This window comes from Oryctolagus cuniculus, chromosome 2 (genome assembly GCF_051225735.1).
Source record: "Oryctolagus cuniculus isolate XC-2025 breed Fujian yellow rabbit chromosome 2, ASM5122573v1, whole genome shotgun sequence".
NCBI lineage: Eukaryota > Metazoa > Chordata > Mammalia > Lagomorpha > Leporidae > Oryctolagus > Oryctolagus cuniculus.
Window position 1 is genome coordinate 138,350,086 of NC_142868.1, and position 20,312 is coordinate 138,370,397.

Here is a 20,312-nt window from a genome sequence, read left to right on the forward strand (position 1 = left end):
TGGTGTCCTTGCTACCTAGGATAATAAGCTGTTTCAAGATCACTGCCTTACACCTGGAATCATTCATTTCTCTAGGATGCTCTGTTTCTTTTTAATGGAAATGATATTTACAAACCATAGTTTTGAGGCTAGAGATCCTCACTTATTAATGAGTTAGTTGTTGTTTCTAGGCCTTTTCAGGACATTTAGAAAATGTTATGTTTTGTTAAAGAATACACAGTATGAGTTCAGATTTGTAACTACAGGATTTTTGTTTAACTTTGTGGATTTTGTTTTATTTTTTCATCTGAAAATCTTAATTCCTAACAACATTAACATTGTTAATTAATTGACTTGTCATTTCAAAATACCTATACCAATATATTACTGAAAACAGTTTAAAATTTTTTGTCCCTTTGACCCTTAGACAGTTTAGTGTATTATTTTCTGGGGAGTTTAGCTACCAATTTGATACACAGGTTTATTGGTTTCATTGTGCTGTTTTTAATTATTGCTTTTAAATTTTCAGCTGTCTTTGTTTTATGAATATGTAAAACACTGGCATTGTTTCAAAGTTAAATCTTTAAAAATCTTTGGCCTCTGGCTCATACGTATGGGTAGCCCTGGTTCCTGTTTTTGGGCTAGAAGTGTTTTATTTAATGTATCCTTGAGGGTGTATCACCATTTGTTCAGTCTCCTGTTGATAGACATTTGAGATTTTTTCCAGCATTTGTTGTTATGGATAGGCAGCTAGTTTTTGATATCTGCTTTTTCGCTTACCCTTTAACTTTGCCCCTGCAGAAAGAAGTAGGGATTGCTCCTGTGACTGGGAAATCATATATTAGCTTCTGTGACACTCCAGATTCTAAAGTCACATGGTATTTAGTCAGCTTTGCTCAGGCTAGGTCTAGAAGCCCTCTTGGAAGACTAGCCTAGTGCAGTGGCAGGGCCTGGCGGTGTAAAGTGCTGCCATATTGCTCGCAGGCCTACCTTTCTTGCCTTTAGCCTCAGCACTGGTCACTGTCACACAGAGGTATTCGTGTTTTGTGAATGTAATTCCAGAATAGCATGTTAGTCACCTCCTCATTTCTTGCCACTTTGTCCTGCTCAGTTTCAGGCAGTACATCCAACAACCCAGCAACCAGCCATTGCTCAGTTCCCGGTGGTATCCCAAGGAGGCTCTCAACAGCAGCTCATACAGAATTTCTACCAGCAGCAGCAACAGCAGCAGCAGCAGCAGCAGCAGCAGCAGCTGGCCACAGCCCTGCATCAACAACAGCTGATGACTCAGCAGGCTGCCTTGCAGCAAAAGGCCGCCGTGGCAGCCATCCAGCAGCCCCAGGCACAGCCGACTGTAGCCACACAGCCATCCCCTGCCCAGGAGCCAGCGGTAAGGCTCAGCCAGGGCACAGAGCACAAAGGCAGAAGAAGAGTATGCAGTGAGGGCTAAGACAGGGGCAGAAAGGAGGTGGCAGCAGCCATGAGGGGGCCTCTGAATTTGGGCTGGGTTGCTTCCCCACTCTAGTGGTTTAAATACTTGAACTTTGCTAGACATATGCAGGAGACAGTGTGAGATATTCTGTAGAAGGTAAAGGCTTTTATAAAAATGATTCTAGGTTACAGATGAGATAGACATCCTAATTTATCAATGTGAAATTAGGCTGGCAGAAAAAGCTGTTCATTGTCAGTGCCACTGCTGAACAGTCAAGGATGTAGATAGGATTCAAGCTAATAATCCCCTTTCCCTCTTCAAGGAACAGTTTGATCTACTGTGCCCTTTCCAGCCTCTAGAAGTTTCAGTGGGCCTCTACCTTTACCCTGCATCCAGTGCTGTGTCTGTTCTTTGTCTTGGCTAGTGTTAGGAACCACACCGTTCAGGTCTACCATTCAACACCCTTCAAGGGCCTGCTTCCTGGAACCATTTATAATGGCCTTATCCCCTTGGGTTCTGGAGCATCTGAGTATCCACTAGTTTGGGCCAGCCTGTCAGTTTAGAAATTGGGCATGTCTGCTTTTCCATATTGACTGAGTATGACATCAGAACCTCTTTCCCGACTGAATTCTGCAGTGTCTGCATACTCAGGCACATCACGCTTTGGCCTTTAGTAAGTGACCTTTATTCTGTACTCACATTTTTATGAGTGATAGTGATGAAGTTTTTTTATAGTCATAGAGGAAGGCATTTCTCATACCCAACCGATAGAGTGTCACAGCTGCTTTCTTATTCCCAGGGAGAGTCCAACTACTAGACGAACGAAGGAAAAGTAAGAAACCACCTTTCTGAGGATTGATTTCTAATAGATTTTTGTCGCCCATCTTAAACCAGAAAACCTGCATCCCTCCGAAAGGAAGCAGTGCCGTAAATAGATTGTCTTCTTTAAGTCTCAGCTAAGTGTGTGTTCAGTGTCTTTACACCTTCATTTCTGCAGCAACTCAGTCTTCCTGCAGGCGTGTGGCAGACAGCTACTCTCTTTATTTTTAACAAGAGATAAAGCTCTTCTTGGTATTGGAAAAAGAACTTTAAAAAAAGATTACGTGATGTAACTGGAAGGGAACTTACAATCCAATTCAGATCCCTCATTTTATGGAATTGGAAGCTGAGGCCCATGCTAGAAAGTGATCATCCGAGACCATGAGGGGGCTTCAAAACGTTCAAGTTCTTTCAATTCCATTTTTCCATGAACTTTTTGAAACCCCTGTCATACAAACTGACAGTAGCGGGGCTGGGATAAGAAGCAATGTTGAAGGATAATAATAATGAATGCATATCTAGGGTGATTGCACAATCAGCTGCTATTCACTATAGTTCTTAGCTGGATGGAGGTATCCATTGTCCTGGGAATTATAAACCTTCTCCGTGTTTCCTGAGTGGAAAAATACTTTGAGTACTTTGCCATGGGGTGGTTGATTTAAGAGACAGTGAAAGAAAGGAACAGATGCTGCTTTGGCCCAGCTTTGAGCATCCATGTCTTGCTGACTCTTGGCAGGGCTTCTTTAGAGCAACAAGTGAGGGAATGTACAGAGGAAGACCCTGCAGGCATTTTAAATAATAATTCACAAGAGAAAAATGGCCTTGCACCTTGATGTCTATTGCAGTCTTATTAATATTAGCCCAAAAGAAGGAAGCAATCTATGTTGTCAGGAACCCAACTGTGAAGTGATTAAAAATCATGGTTATAAAATCTGTGCAATACTATGAAAAAAAAAAAGCTCATGAAATATGAATTTTTATGTAGTTATGGAAAAAGCAGGTACTTAAAAGAGACTTAAACTACAAGGCACCACAAAGATAATAATTGTATTAGAGTAGTAGAATGGAATTATTTTTTTATTTTTTAAAGATTTATTTACTTATTAAAAGAGTGGCAGAGAGAGATCTTCCATCTACTATGTTCAATCCCCAAATGGCTGCAACAGCTGGGGCTAGGCCAGACAAAACCAGGAGGTAGGAACTAAATACTTGAACTATCATCCACCGCTTCCCTGGAGCATTAGCAGGGAGCTGGATTGGAAGCAGGGTAACAGGGAATTGAACCAGCACTCTGATATGAGATGCAGGCATCCCAAGCCATGGCTTAGCCTGCTGTGCCACAATCCCTGCCTCTCTCTTCATCTCTTGATACGATTGTAGTTCTTTTATAATAAAATACTTTGGTTTTATCTTTTAATAATCAGCAAGGTGGACGTCTGAGTCTACCTTTTGTCCTTTTCCTGTGGTGTGCCTTTCCCTCCATCTTTTCCTAGTTCTGTCTTTGGAGGAGGAGGGAGTGTTGTGCAGAAGAGTCCAAAGTGACAGTTAGGAGACATGAATTCTGCTTCCAGTGAAGCACATGGCCTCTCACGAGCACTTAGCCTCGCTGGGGTGTGCTTACATCTTCTTTAAAGTGAGGGAGTTAGAATCTGTGACTCTAAAGGCCCCTTTCAACCCTCACATTTTTTTGATGCTTTAAAAATTATTTATTTTCGTTTTCTTTGAAAGAGAGACAGAGAGGGAAAGCTTTCATCTGCTGGTTCATTCCCCATAATGCTCATAATAGCTGGGGCTGGGCAAGGTAGTAGCCAGCAGCCAGGTACCCAAACCGGATCTCCCACTTGTGGGGAAGGGACCCAGGTTCTTGAATCATCACCTGCTGCTTCCCAGGGTGCTCATTAACAGGAAGCTGGATTCAGAAGCAGAGTTGATACTCCAACCCAGGACCGCTGATACAGGATGTGAGCAACCTACGAGGCATCTTAACCTCTCTGACAAATGCCTGCTCGAACATTTCTTGATTCTAAGTGGAGATAAAATTTTCTGCCTCATGGGGTTGTTGTGAGTAGTAGCTGAATAGATTGGAGCTGCTTTGCATAACAAGGTCAGTATCCCTTATCTGAAATACTTGGGACCAGAAGTGTTCTGGATTTTTTCAATTTTTAAAAATTATTTGTTTATTTATTTATCTGAAAGGAGAGAGAGGGAAAAACAGAAATATTCCATCTCTGGTTCACTCTCCTAATGGCCACACTTCTGGGGCTGAGCCAAGCAGAAGCCAGGAGCCAGGAACTCCATCTGGGTCTCCATTTGTGTGTCAGGAGCATCATCTGCTGCTTCCCGGGCACGTCAGCAGGAAGTGGAGCAGCTAGGATGACAACCAGCGCTCTGACGTGGGATGTGATTGCCCCCAGTGAACCGACTGAGTCACAACACCTGCCCAGATTTTTCAATTTTTGAAATATCTTAAGCATACATAATGAGACATCTTAGGGAGGGGTTCTACATCTAAACAGAACATTCCTTTGTTTCATTTTACACACAGTCTGAAAGTAATTTTATATAGTATTTTTAGTGTGACCATATCTTGACTGTGTCATGTCACATGAGGTCAAGTACAGAATTTTTACTTGTGATCTCTTGTTGGCATTCAAAAAATTTTGGATTTTGAAGGATTTCAGGTTTTCAAATTAGGAGTGCTTAACCTGCAGCACACAGCTTGTATTGTTTATTTTTTGTATTATTATACACACAGCCTGTCAAAAGCCAAGTTCAGAAGCTTTCTATCCAAACCTACTCTTTCCTTTCTTTTTTTTTAAAGATTTATTTTTTTATTTGAAAGGCAGAGTTACAGAGAGGGGGAGGGAGAGACAAAGAGACAGAGAGACAGATCTTCCATCCTCTGGTTCACTCCCTAGATGGCTGCAACAGCCAGGACTGGGCCAGGCTGAAGGCAGGAGCGAGGAGTTTCTTTCAGGTCTCCCACATGGAGGCAGGGGCCCAAGGACTTGGGCCATCTTCTGCTGCTTTCCCAGGCACATTATCAGAGAGCTGGATCAAAAGTGGAGCAGCCAGGACTTGAACTGGCACCTATATGGGATGCTGGCATCACAGGTGGTGGCTTAACCTCCTATGCCACAATGCCGGCACCAGCACACTGCTTTTATAGCATAAGGTTGGAGGCATCTCTACTTCAGTGTGCTGCATAGAATAGGCAGGAGGGAAAATGTGCTCCAGATAGTGTGGACTCTTCAAAAGCTAAGGGGATCAATGCTTAAGTACCATTTTCAGAGTAATGAAATATGAAATAGGCCGGCGCCGCAGCTCACTAGGCTAATCCTCTGCCTTGCGGCGCCGGCACACCGGGTTCTAGTCCCGGTCAGGGCGCCGGATTCTGTCCCGGTTGCCCCTCTTCCAGGTCAGCTCTCTGCTGTGGCCCAGGAAGGCAGTGGAGGATGGCCCAAGTCCTTGGGTCCTGCACCCCATGGGAGACCAGGAGAAGCACCTGGCTCCTGCCTTCGGATCAAGTGTGGCACGCCGGCTCTGGCGGCCATTGGAGGGTGAACCAACGGCAAAGGAAGACCTTTCTCTCTGTCTCTCTCTCTCACTGTCCACTCTGCCTGTCAAAAAAAAAAAAAAAAAGAAATATGAAATAAGCCAGCCCATTTCTGTGCTCACAGCCCTCTGGCCTGTGTGAGCTGCTGTTCAGCAGGCAGTGGCAGGGCAGCTCTGGACCCTTGTGGGAACTTAGGGAGCTGGAGCACTGGTTTTCTTCAGAGTGCTCTGCTTCTCCTTTAGCAAGCCAATGCATTACAATGCATGACTGATTCTTGTGCCTTATAATGTATCATCCAGCCTGTTGGTGAAGTGGTTAGTATACTGATACATGTACATAGTCTGCCTCAGTAAATGTTGCAAGTCTCCAGAACAATATAGGAACAGTCAATATCCCAAGTTACAAGCTTCTAGCCCCCAGTAGCTGGATATTCTGGTTTCCCTAAATTCTCTCAGGCCCAGATTGGCAGACTGTGGGAGCTGAGCTGCAGTGCGTGGAGGGGGAACTCTCATCTGACTGCAGGGAGGGATAGTTGAATCCCTGGTGTATTTCATATCCTAAATAATTTTATCTCTAGACTGTTAGAAATAAGAAATGGAGTTAGGTGGCTTTCTTAACTTTTTTTTTCTTTTTTTTTTAAGGATGAGACTGGAGACTTTTTTTGAGAGGTAGAGAAAGAGAGTCCCATTCATTGGTTCACTACCCAAATGTCTGCAGTTGCTAAGAGTCAGGAACTCAATCCAGGCCTCCCATACGGGTGGTGGGAACTCAGTTATTGAGCCATCACCACTGCCTCCCGAGGTCTACATTAACAGGAAGCTGGACTCAAGATCCAGAGCTAGGAGGTCTTTTTGTTTTGTTTAAAGATGTATTTATTTGAAAGGCAGATTACAGAGAGAAAGAGAGAGAGAAAAGATGGAGAGATCGTCCATCCGCTGGTTCACTCTCCAAATAGCCCCAATGGCTGGAGCTGGGCTGAACTGAAGCCAGGAGCCAGGAGCTTCTTCTGGGTCTCCCATGTATGTGCAGGGTCCAAGCACTTGGTCCATCTTCCACTGCTTTCCCAGGCCATAGCAGGGAGCTGGATTTGGAAGTGGAGCAGCCAGAACACAAACCAGCATATGGGATGCCAGCACTGCAGGCAGAGGCTTAACATACTGTACCATAGTGTGGGCCCCTAGAGCTGGGAGTTGAACCCAGGTTTTCTGATGTGACATGCAGGTGTCTTAACCACCAGGCTAAACACCCACCCCCTCTTTTAACATTTTATGCATTTTTCTTTTTTAAAAAAATATTTATTAATTAATTTGAAAGTCAGAGTTATACAGAGGGAAGGAGAGGCAGAGAGAGAGAAAAGTCTTCCATCCGCTGGTTCACTTCCCAATTGGCCTCAATGGCTGGAGCTGCGCCAATCCAAAGCCAGGAGCCAGGAGCTTCTTCTGGGTCTCCTAAGCAGGTGCAGGGGCCCAAGGACTTGGGCCATCTTCTACAACTGATTTCCTAGGCCATTGCAGAGAGCTGGATCGGAAGAGGGGCAGCCAGGACTCAAACCGGCATCCATAGGGGATGCAGGCACTACAGGCGGCGACTTTACCCAATATGCCACATTGCCAGTCCCTTCATTTTTCCTGATACAGGTGATAGCATGTAAGGACCACTCATGTGGTCATGAGGATGTCCCCACCTGTTCAATGTTCTGTGATGGCAGTTTGCTGTGTTCTGACAGTGGTCCACATCTCAAGTCCTTGTGCTACCAGCTCAATCATCATCATAATCATTATTTTCCCCTTAAAACACAAAAGTACTTCAAAAACTGTGGAAAGTAGAATTAAAATTTCATACTGGTGCAAAAAATTTTTGAAATCCATTATGTATTTTTATGAACTTTTTGGTGACCCTTCATATACGTGAATTTCAAAAGCATTTTTTAAGATTTTTTAAAAATTTATTTGAAAAAATAACAGAGAGGGAGAGACAGAGAAAGAGATCTTCCATCTACTGGTTCATTCCCCAAATGCTGCAATAGCTAGGGCTGGGGCAGGCTGAAGCCAGGAGTCTGAAACTCCATCCAGGTCTCCCATGTAAGTGGCAGGCACCCAAGTACCTAAGGTATCTTCCACTGCTTTCCCAGTGTCATTATTTGGGAGCTAGACAGGTAGCAGAGCGGCTGAGACTGGAACTGGTGCTCTGATATGGGATGCCAGCATCACAGGTGTTGGCTTACGTGTTGCACCACGACACCGGCACAAAACTAGTATCAGGAGTGGTGCCAGAACTTGAACCCAGGTACTCTGATATGGTCTGATATGGGATGTAGGCATCTTAACGACTATGCCATATACCTGCCCCTAAATGTATCTTCTAATTTCATTTTCCACAAACCTTTTTGAAGTCCCCTGGAATTCTCTGTCTATTCCCCAAAGCCATTTCCAAAGTGAAGGCTGGAATAACTTAATCCCTCCATCCCAATGCCTTACATTTCTCAGGGCTTGTCAAGGAAATGATCTTGTGGATCCATCCCAAAAATGAAGTAAAGTGCCTTACCAAAACCAAAAACAGTATTACCATTTATTAATCACAGTATAATTCTGATTCCTGACGAGCCTCAGCTATTAGAGGTAGGGCTCTCTTAGTGGAAACCTTCAGGTTTTTTTTTTTTTTTTTTAAAGATTTAATTGTTTGAAAGGCACAGTGAGAGAGAGAGAGCGAGAGCGAGTGAGCTTCCATTTACTTGTTCACTCTCCAAATGGCAGGAGCAACCAAGACTGGGCCAGGCCAGGCTGAACTTCATTCAAGTCTCCCATGTGGGTGGCAGGAGTCCAATACTGCTGCTTTCCCAGGTTTATTAGAAGGGAGCTGAATCGGAAGTGAAGTAGTTGGTATGTAAGTCAGTACTCATATAGGATTCTGGCTTAATAAGCTGTGCCACAATTCTCACCCAAACCATTCAACTTTAATGCATGTAAGCTGCAGGTGTTCATCAGCTTCTAACTGCAGTATTAGAATCTACTGCTGCCCACTCTTTGGAATTCTGAACAAGTTTCTAAGTGACCCCCTGAAGAAGAAAGTGGTTACAGAGAGAGATCTTCCATCCACTGATTCACTTTGCAGATGGCCACAATGGCCAGCGCTGGGCCAGGTGGAAGCCAAGATCCAGGAACTTCTTCCAGGTCTGCCACATGGGTGCAGAAGCCCAAGCACAAGGGCCATCTTCCTCTGCTCTCTGAGGCAATTAGCAGGGAGCTGGATTGAAAGTGGAGCAGCTGGGACATAAACTGGCGACCTCTACGGGTTACCAGTGTTGCAGGTGGCAGCTTTACCTGCTACACTACAATGCCAGCACCAGAAAGTGGTCATATAAGATGCATCCTAGGTCTTCAGAAGTAGGAGTAGCTTAAGCTCTGTGCTGAATTGCATATGGATGCTCTGTATATAATTGCTAATGAGGATTGAAATTTATGTGTAAATACCAGGCAGATGCTGTGTTACAATCAGCTCACAGTTGCAGCTCAGACTGTCAAAGCATAGTTTATTCTTCCTGGGTGTTATTGATGAGCTGAGTCATTTGAGTCCCACGTCAGCTCTCATGTGGCATTTTTTAGTTATTCTTATCTATTTGTTTTCCCGTTTCCTACCCCCTCCCATGAAACACTTTCTATCTCTCTTCTTTGCAGATTCAAGCCCCAGTAAGACAACAACCAAAAGTTCAGACAACCCCACCTCCTGCTATCCAGGGGCAGAAACTTGGATCTCTCACTCCTCCATCATCCCCCAAAACCCAGCGTGCTGGGCACAGGCGGATTCTCAGTGATGTAACCCACAGTGCGGTCTTTGGGGTCCCTGCCAGCAAATCAACCCAGCTGCTCCAAGCAGCTGCAGCGGAGGCCAGTCTCAATAAGTCCAAGTATGTGGTGCTTCCTCTTTGTTCTTGCTTTTGTGGGCAAGGCCTGCCCTTGGCTGTTACTGTGTGATTCTTTGCATTAGTATGTAGATTGTGTAGATGTTTATATCGTATGGCCATGTTTAATAAGAAAACTTGAATTTGCCTGTAGAACATGTACTGTGCTGGTCTTTAGAAATAATTTCCTCTTCAGCCCACTGTTTCCATTTTGTCTTTCATTCCAAGTTCTAGAGAACATTTCCCTTCCCTCCCTCCCTCCCTTCCTCCTTTCCTCTCTCCCTCCCTTCCTTTTTTCTTCCTTTCTTCCTTCCTTCCTTTCTTCCTTCCTTCCTTTCTTCCTTTCTTCTTCTCTTCCCTTCCCTCCCTTCCCTTCTCCTCCCTCCCCTCCCCCCTCCCCTCTGTCTTTCATTCCATGTTCTAGAGAGCATTTTCCTTCCCTCCCTCCCTCCCTCCCTTCCTTCCTCTTTCTTTCTTCCTGCCTTCCTCACTTCCCATCCCTTCCCTTCCCTCTCCTTCCCTTGCCTCTCCTCCCCTCCCCTCCCCTCCTTTCCCCCTTCTTTCTCTTCCCCTCCCCTCCCTTCCAGAAGCACAAAATAGCAGTGACTTTATCTATTTCTATTTGATTGTGTTGATGGTTCTAATTCTGTGCATGTTAGATCCTGAAAGGTAGAAGACAGCTCCACCGAGGGTCAGTGGTTGTATATATTATGGTGGTCACCACAGGGAGCTCAAGCCCAAGGGCAGGCTGCTTTGTGATCCTGAACTGAAAGGACTTCCAGATAAGACTGAAAACTGGCCAGTGCCGCTGCTCACTAGGCTAATCCTCTGCCTGCGGCGCCGGCACCCCAGGTTCTAGTCCTGGTTGGGGCGCCGGATTCTGTCCTGGTTGCTCCTCTTCCAGTCCAGCTCTCTGCTGTGGCCCGGGAAGGCTGTGAAGGATGGCCCAAGTCCTTGGGCCCTGCACCTGCATGGGAGACCAGGAGGAAGCACCTGGCTCCTGGCTTCGGATCGGTGCAGTGCGCTGGCCGTATCGGCCATTTGGGGGGGTGAACCAACTAAGCAAGAGATTAAAGAAGTTGTAGGAGGTAGTTAGTTATGAAGGAAAGGAGGCGTTTGGTTCACAAAGTGAGTGTGTCTATGGAAAGTTCTCCATTGCTGCAGAAAGGCCTTTTAGGAAAACACTGTAGAAAAGGATGGTGTGACTCAGAAAAGAATTTGACCCTTAAACAAAGTTTTGTTAAACTTTTATTTGTCTGTCTATTTCATGGGGGTGGGAACCTGTGTAGGTCTGCAACCACCACTCCATCAGGCTCTCCTCGGACCTCCCAACAAAACGTTTATAATCCCGCAGAAGGTTCTACGTGGAATCCCTTTGATGATGACAATTTCTCCAAACTTACAGCTGAAGAACTGCTAAACAAGGACTTTGCCAAGCTGGGGGAAGGTGAGTGAGTAGTGCCCTTTTTGTGATCCTTGGTTATGACATCTCTGTGCTGAGACATCACGAGGAGCCAGAGTGAATCTTAACCCTAAAGGAGTGTGCATGTGAACACAAAAACTTGGGCCATGTCCTCAAAGGCTCAGTTTCAAAGCATGCCTGCAAATCCATCTTTATTTTTACTACAGCATGGAGGCCTTCCATGTGCAAGAAATCCTGACCTATATGGGTCTTAGCAAGGAGAATGGGAACATTAGGGGAAAAAGTTCTAGAAAACATTCAGTGGTATAGATCAAGTTGATCATTTGGAGCAGGGTCACTTCTTGGAGGAGGAGGGTGGCTCCCTCCGTATAGGTGGGCTTGTTCTAGGACGTGGTAACTGCTTGAACATGTGAGTGGGTCATCACTTGAATGCAGAATCTCTCACTGTGATCTGAGTTCCAAATGGCGGTTGACTCACTATATAAGAGATTGCGTAAAAAAAAAGACACAATTCTACCCAGAAAACTCACAGTCTAGGAAAGCAGGACACTGTCACACACGCATATGCATGCCCATACACAGACATGCATACATGCATATACACACAGACACACACGCGCACACACACACACACTCTTTAGAAAACTGGTATGCCCTGGGAAAATTCTTTAAAATGCAGTTCACAAAGAATACCACAGTGTGGATAAGAGTGCAGGGTGAAAGAATGATCAGAACCAAGTGAATAATATCAATTGTTGACCAAACATTTCGGCTTCAGTTGGCATTTTATGGAAATGTTTTAAGAATCAATATTACTTTCCTGCCTTTTTAAACAGAAGAAGGGCATGGGATTTAACTTTCTTTGACAACTCTGTGTGCCCATTATGTTCTGTATATAAACAGAAATATTGTCATGGACTGTTAAGCTATAGTGATTTTGCATCTGATTAATCGGTCTCCCAAGTTCTGTTTTCCCCTGTTTATTTTTACTAATTTCCTGTCTCCCTTGTTTATGTTCTGCTGTCAGCTTACACATAAAGTGACTTCATTGTGCCTGTCCTTTGTAGCCTCTTACTCTGCCATCCTTCACAAGTCCCTCTTCTCATTTGCTACCCATACTGCTTCCCACAGGGAAACCAGGCCATGAACCTCATTAGAATGACATAAAAACAAGTAGATTCCAAGTGAGGGCAGGAGGCATTGTGCCCTGAGTAATGTGCTTGAGCTGTGGGGCTTTAGTTCTGTGCTTTCTCTTTTCAGTTATTTTTATTTATTTATTAAACATTTTTAAACTTTAATAAAAAGACCATAAAATTTACCATCTTACTCATTTTTAAGTGCACAGTTCAGTAGGTTAAGTGTTTTCACACTGTTGTGTAACCAATCTCCAGAACTCTTTTCATTTTGGAGAACTGATGTGCTGTCTCTTGATTATTAGTAATCTCTTCCCTTTTCTCAGCTGTTCTCTCAGTTACTGCTGTGACTGAACAAGGACCTTTGAATAGCAGAGGTGTTGCCGTAATGCAGTAAAAAGAGTCAAGTCTAGAAGTTTGGCTAGAGGGTACCCTTCCCCTCCATCCTGTTACTATTTAATATTGCACAAGGGCCATATTTATATATATATATATACACACATATATATATATATATTTGATTAAGATATAATATACATATTTGTGGGGTATAATGTGACATTTCAAGTATATACTGATCAAATCCCAGTAGTTAGCATTTTTGTCTCTATTTCTTTGTTAGGAGCTTTCAAGCTCTTCTAGTTCTTCATAACATACAAAACAGGTTATTGTTAGCTGCAGTGGCTCAGTGCTGTGGAGGACGGGACATTTTCCCTCTACCCAACTGTTTTGGCGCCCATTACCCAGCCTCTCCCCGCCCCGGCCCTTCCAGCTGCAGTCTCCCAGGGTTCTGCAGGAATGAGTTGAGCAATGTTCTGTCTTTGCAGGCAAACATCCTGAGAAGCTCGGAGGCTCAGCCGAGAGTTTGCTCCCAGGTTTTCAGTCAGCTCAAGGCGATGCTTTTGCCACTCCACCATTTTCTGCAGGAACCGGTTAGTATGGCAAACACTTAAAACTAAGACTCACTGTTGCTGCCATCACACTGCTTTCCCTCCACAGATAGCTCTAGGTACAGGTAACACACCCCAGATCCTGGCAGTAACTTACATGCTCCTTTATTCAACCGTTCTTCAATCAGAAAGGCATTGTGGAAGATCTGAAATCACCTGGAGTTGAAGTGACAGCATGGCAGCCCCATGAGGACACACTTGTTCTCTCCTAACTGCAGACATGTCTTAAGCAAATACTTCAAGTTTGAGGAGCAGCACTTTGTTCATCTCTTGTAGTTGCTTAGATTCTTTGGGATGATTTGATGAGTTCTAAGAATTAGATGTTCTGTCCTGTATCTGATACTCTGCCAAGCAGTGTTTGTGTGTGTGTGTAGTGTGGGTGGGTATACGCATGCGTGCATGCAACTTTGGGGAGAGGCAATGTATAAAAGTTAGTAGTATAGAGAAAAGAATGTTCAGACTTCTCATGTCTCACTAAGACGTACCACACAGATACCATCCTGATGTCTCCTAATGACATTTAACCTTTTGAGGGTCACAGATATTTTTGGGAATCTGAAGAAAGTTATAATCTCCTTACCAAAATACAGGGGACCACAATTTTATACAATTTTAAGTCTCAGCTTCAGACTCTGATGTACATCTTTATAGTCTTTTTTTGTAAATTTTTTTAAAGATTTATTTGAAAGGCAGAGTTAACAGAGAAGAAGGGAAGAGGGAGAGGGAGGGAGAGGGAGGGAGAGGAGGAGAGAGAGGTATCTTCCATGTGCTGGGTCACCCCCCACATGGCAGCAGTGCCCAGAGCTGGGCCATGCCAAAGCCATGAGCTTTATCCAGGTCTCCAACATGAGTGGTAGGGGCCCAAAGACTTGGACCGTCTTCTGCTGCTTTCCCAGTCATTGGCAGGGAGCTGAATCTGAGGTAGAGCAGCCAGCACTTTTGTGTATTTCCCAGTAAGAAACAAATGAGATTTTATGGAGCTTTAACTTTATCCCATATGTGTTTGTGTGATGTTCTCTTTGTTTTTATTTTGAAATTATTTACTATTAAGTATTTAAAATGTTTTTGTGCGTTATTTTTCTTTCAGCTTTGTTGTCTGGTCCATGTAAATTTTACTTTTTTTATATTTTGATCAGGGGTTTACAAATATTCCAAGATGAGTTCATGGTGCTTGAAATTAGATGTGCCACACGGTTGACCAAATGTATAAACCGTGGACCATTGTCCTTGACGTAGAATATCACAATGATGACCAGCCATGGTCCTGGGTGGGATCTGGTTTCTGGAGAGAAGGTCATAGAATGAGTTCTGGGAAAGTCACCTTTGCTGCTGCATCCCAGCATGTAGCACAATGTTTGGTCCAACACAGGTTAGTTGAATGATGAGAAGGGTTGCTTTTGGCCAGAGGATAGGAATTTGGATTTACTACATTAACCACAGAGGACTGCGATCACTTTCCATCCACCACTGCCCTGCCACCAGGTTTTAACACCCAGTTCTCATTTGTCACACATAATTATGTTTATGTTTAACTGTTTGTCTATGTGAGCTCTTTTTTTTTTTTAAAGTAATTTGTTTTGTTGTTTTTGCCTTTTCCTCCCCTTTACTTTGAAGGCCACAAATGGCAGTATATATTTTTAAGGATCTTAAAGGTATAACCACAAATATATAAAGAGCCACAAATACATACCTGTAACAGCAAACAGGTATCAAACACATGGTATGTGCTAAGCCCAGTGAGTAAGTGATTTTTTTGTGCACTGTCCCCAGTGTTCCCCATAAGAGCCACCTGCTCAAGGTCACGGCTGGGGAATGACGGGATGAAGATTTGTACATAGGCAGTCCAGCTCAGGGCTGTAACTGCACCCATGCCTAAGGAGTGTTGTAAATCAGTGATGTCAAACACAGCAGTACAAATGTTACACAGTGTCTTGTTGTCTTCCTCATTTTATCCAGCATTTTTATATGAACAGTGGTATTTCCCCTTCTTTCTTCTTTGTGGTATGAACAGTTCTTTACTGTGACACCTTCATTCTTTATAAATGGAAGAAAATTATACCTAGATCTTAGAAACTCCTTTGCCCTCCTTTTGTAAAGTATGGGATAATGAAGGGAGTCTATACGTTGGAGGAGGAAAAGACAAATGCCTAAAACTTAACACTGTGCCTCCCTTTTTATGGTATTGTCTCACTGATAACTTATGTGAGCACATGTTAGTTTGTAAAAATGTGGGAAAATGATTAAAAGCCCAAAGCAGCAAGAAAAACAAATTCATCACTCCATTCTGAAAGAAAATCATTTGCTGACATTTTATTTTTTTAAAAGATTTATTTATTTGGGGCCGGCGCTGTGGCGCAGTAGGTTAACACCCTGGCCTGAGGTGCTGGCATCCCATATGGGTGCTGGTTGTAGTCCCGGCTGCTCCTCTTCTGATCCAGCTCTCTTCTGTGGCCTGGGAAGGCAGTGGAAGATGGCCCAAGTCCTTGGGCCCCTGCACCCACGTGGGAGACCCAAAGGAAGCTCCTGGCTCCTGGCTTCGGATCGGCACAGCTCTGGCCATTGCGGCCAATTGGGGAGTGAACCAGCAGATGGAAGACCTCTCTCTCTCTCTATGCCTCTCCTCTCTCTGTAACTCTTTCAAATAAATAAATAAATCTTTTAAGAAAAAAAGATTTATTTATTTGAAAGACAGAGTTACAAAGAGATAGAGATCTTCCATCTGCTGGTTCCCTCCCTAATCAGTCACAAGAGCCTGGGTTGGGCCAGGCCGAAGCCAGGAGCTTCATCTGGGTCTCCAATGTGGGTGGAGGGGCCCAAGGACTTGGGCCATCTTATGCTGCTTTCTCAGGCCATTAGCAGGGAGCTGGATCAGAAATGGAACATATAGGATGTCCATACAAGATGCTGATGTTGCAGGTGCCGGCCCTTATACCTAGAGTTTTATTACATGAAACACTCAAGTGTACTTTTTTCAAATGTGATGTGTATATGCAATTGTGTAATTTGCTTTTTTCTTTCAAATGTTTCATTGTATCTCCATTTAAGACCAGAGACCTAGGAACAGTGGTTTCATGCTTTTCTTTATCTTTAAAGAAATCTCATTAAAAGCCCACTCTTAGAATTATAGCTTGAGAGTACCTTAGTGGTTTTGCAGGATAGGCGTAAGGGTGGGTGGGACTGTGAAGGGGTGGGGTGAGGTAATTCTTTCCCTTGATGGAGCAGTGCTATGTGAGACTGTGGTGCTGTACCAATCTATTCATAGAACAAATGGCTAAGAATCCTATCTCCAGGTTGGCAGAAGGGAAGTAAATGCTCTAATAGGAATTAAGGATCCTAAGAGGGCATAGTTTAGAAATGGGGAAAAGGGCTTCTAGAGGAACTTAATGGCTTCAGTGAGGAGTGTTGGGGGTGCAAGAGGGAGGTTGAGAGTCTGAGGGGCAGTTGGGCATTAGAGAATAGGAAGTCAGGATCCTTAGAGATGTGGGGAGTCCAAGGGAGGGAAATGGAGTGGTAGTAGTAGGATATTGGGGTGAGCTTCTCCCTCCTTGCTTCATGGGTAGGCCTGGGAGGGGTAGGTACCCACAGTCCATGAGTCCAGTGTCCCCATCACCAAATGGAATCTGATAGCAACTGTTGGAATACTGGGACTAACTGGCCATTGGGTAGAGCATGGCTGTGGAAGTCAAGGAAGGCTATCTGCTATCTTTAAATAGCCTTGCAGCACCTCTTGAGCCCTTGCACTCTTCCCTGTGCTGGGTTGTCCAAGTGAGACCAGTAGACTGCCCGCCATTGGGACACCACTGCACCTCCCTCTTGCCTTCCACCACATCTAGACTTCAACACCCTGGTCTGTCCCTGCTACCTGCTGCTTACTGTACATCTGGTTGAGCTAGAGTGAGGGGATCCTGTATGCCTGAGGAAGGCTAGGTACCATATGTGCCACTCCTATTCTGTGTTTGGGTGTGCAGTGCTGGGTTCCTGTATTTCAGGGGCCTCTCAGGTGGAGAAGGACACTGAGTGTCTATGAAGCCTGGGTGCAAGGAAGGCAGCCTGGTTCTGGGGAGTGGGAGTCAGTCTGCCTTTACCTTTCACATTGTCCTGCCTCTCAAACTGCATCTTACTGGCCCCGAGCAGATGGCACTCAGGACAGCAGCAGTGGCTGTCCAAGGAATGCGTGATACTCGGGGATGAGCATGCAGGGGAACTGGGGTACCCAGTAGGAGTAAGCTGGGGAGAAAGAGCTCAAGTCAGTCTGCTAGCCAGGAGAGACATGAAGTTGGGGAGAATAGGGTGGGGTGAGAAATTTGCCATCTCTTCCAAGCTGCCTCACAGACCCAAGAAGACCCTCCTTATTCCAGAAGCAAAGCTGAAGACAGAGCAAGAGACAGGGAGGAAAGAGATATGAGCCAAGTGCCCATAGAGATGCTACCAGTAATACCCATGTGTGCCCAGCACTTTCATTCCTTTGTAAGCCCATTTCTGCCGAGGCTTAGAGAGGTGAAGAGAAATGTCCCACATCTGATGATCTAGGCCAAGAGGGTTAGTAGAGGGGTACTGGGCCTCTGGACTTCCAAACTCAGCCCTGTACCAGAGTTTGAGGAAGAGGCATTGAGAAAGTTAGAGATGTCCAGAGCCATGTGAGAGATATGGAAGGAGACAAAGGGGTGAGTGGGGTTCTTCTACCTGCATGGCTGTCTGGCAGTGATGATGGAGTCAGGGTGGGTGACACAGGCACTAAGTGGGGAAAAAATTATACAAACCCCCACACAAATGAGTACATGTCAGAACTGGTGAAAGTGGAATAGCTGAGGTAAGGCTGTCCCACCAGTGTCTGATGGCACACTAGAGCTGGGGAGGCTAAATTGAAGGGTTTATAGGGGTCTGTACAGCAGTTTCTTGTGAGATTCTAGGATTGTTTGAAGTTAGGCACTTCATAACAGGAAAAATGAGATTTTTGAACAAGCTGTGTACTCGCATGCAGGGTAAAGAATGATTCAAGTAGAAACCAAGAGACCTGGCTCTTATTCCAGCTCTGCCAATGGGTCTCTGGCTGCTCTCTTAATGGTTTAACTCATTCTCTTAAATTTTGGCTAACCTCATATTCTTTTCTGGAAATAAAAAAAATTATGCTAGAAAATTCTAAGATCTCTTCAAGCTCTGATGTTCTAAAAGGCAGATAGACTGCTGTAAATCTATAATTTGCCAAATATAGAATGAATGCCCTAGTATGTTAGATGTAGCCCAGAGGTTAGTGCTTGTCTGACCTTGCACTAGGCAAGTAGTCTATTTCTGCTTCTCCCTGTGTGTCTGTCTAGTGCTATGTCAGACATTATGATGATGCAACAGCACATAGCCCCTGGAGGACATCAAGAGGGCAGTGGGTGCTTATACTTTCCACATGTGCTATATGACCTACTAGACACTGTTGATGTGCCAGAGTGTGTGATGTGGACAGCAATTCCTGTGGGAATTCTGGAACAGATCCCTGTATACTACAGTATCCTAGGAAGAAATGGAATTTCAGACGTATGAATATCCTGATTTTATCATTAGTAGCATTTCGTGGTATGTTACCAGGACTGGATTGCTGTCTTATGGTAGATATTTTCTGTTTTGCTAGATTATATCCACTCATCCCCCTTTATTCTGCCCTTAGCTTTAGGTTTCCTCTGTAATTTGAGCTGTTGGGTTAATAGACAGTTAGTTCATCTAGATTTACTTGATGTTTTCTGCTTTTCTCTTTTCTCTGTTGATCCCATTTTTCCCCTCCACCACCTCCAGCTGAGAAAAGGAAGGGTGGGCAGACTGTGGATTCTGGCCTCCCACTTCTAAGCGTCTCTGATCCTTTCATTCCTCTTCAAGTACCTGATGCTCCAGGTAGGTAAATAGAACTGATGGGAGATGACACAGCTGGATTCTTATGTCCCAGGGCCTCTGTTTAAATACTCCATGAAAATGGTCTGAGTTCCAAGCCCCAGTAATAATAGGGTGCTCTTGTATCTTTTTACTGTGTTTCAGTAAGAGGGGAAGACTTGTCTCAGTACCAGCCCTTAACAAAGTAGTAAAATCATTCAGGCTATACCAAATTGTATTTCATGTCATATTGGTGCTCAGGTTTTCAGCTTTGGTTTTATTAATGGCAGTATGAGGGGCCTGTGTGTCAGAAAGAACACTACTCCAGAGTAATTGCAGCGATGGAGGGAGGAGACGTAGCAGCATGTGATAAAAGAAACAGAAAAATGAATGGTGGTTATGGTGTGATGATGGAGTTGTGAGTGACTTCCTGTCTAGTGCCTGGCTTTCTAGAATGTGCTTTTATTTTGTAACATAAGCCTACATAATAAGACTTGATAGGAAAGGTGAGTCAGGAGATCTGGGTTCCCTTCCAGGCCCCACCACTACCTGAAGACTTGATAGTGAAGCAAGTTGAACTGCAGGAATTAGAATGTCCCTTCCTGTCTGCGGTGTAAAAAGCTAAAAAATGGTATGTTCTGATGGGAACAGCTTTTGAAACCACAATTAAGTGCTTTCCACTTGGAGTTCATGAATGCAAAAGAGTTCCCTTCCTACTCTGCTTCACTTGTTTTCAGGAGGCAGAGGGAGGTGATGTCCAGGCAGAGGCTGTCTTCTCTAGAGTCTCTTTGAGAAAGGAAATAGAAACAGTGGGTGCTCATGTTGCTTCTGATAATTTCTCCTTTTTCCCTGTTCTTACCCCTGCCAATTCTTAACCCTGAACTCAGGATCAGCTGTTTTTCTTCTCTCCCTACAAGTTCTAAACGTTCAGTTGGTTGTCTCAGATTGGAAGTGATTGTGACTGTGATGTTGCTATGCTTTATGTACAACACAGTTTTCATTTCTTTAGGTTGTTTATTGACCCTTTTTTTTCTTTTTTAGATGCATTTATTTTTATTTGAAAGGCAGAGTTAGAGAGAGAGAGTATCTTCCATCTGGTGATTTGCTCCCCAAATGGCCACAATGGCCAGAGCTGGGCCAGACCAATGCTAGGAGTCTGGAGCTTCTTCCTGGTCTCTCATGTGGGTGCAGGGGCCCAAAGACTTGGGCCATCTGCTTTCCCAGGCCATAGCAGAGAGCTACATCGAAAGTGGAGCAGCCAAATTGAAC

The 20,312-nt window shown here is 44.3% G+C and overlaps 1 protein-coding gene across 15 annotated transcripts in view; it reads left to right on the forward strand.

Annotated features, from left to right (window-relative positions):
• The window catches only part of AAK1 (AP2 associated kinase 1), a 185,675-nt gene that overhangs the window by 132,687 nt on the left and 32,676 nt on the right, over positions 1 to 20,312 (forward strand). For 8 of the 15 annotated variants that reach the window (XM_017340696.4, XM_070068960.2, XM_089326339.1 and 5 more), the window contains exons 13-17: positions 1,091 to 1,369; positions 9,461 to 9,690; positions 10,974 to 11,131; positions 13,068 to 13,172; positions 18,972 to 19,067. In XM_017340696.4, the coding sequence (XP_017196185.3) occupies positions 1,091 to 1,369; positions 9,461 to 9,690; positions 10,974 to 11,131; positions 13,068 to 13,172; positions 18,972 to 19,067 (868 nt within the window). The remainder of the gene's footprint in view (positions 1 to 1,090; positions 1,370 to 9,460; positions 9,691 to 10,973; positions 11,132 to 13,067; positions 13,173 to 18,971; positions 19,068 to 20,312) is intronic. The other 7 variants (XM_070068959.2, XM_070068964.2, XM_070068966.2 and 4 more) reach the window with 3 other exon arrangements.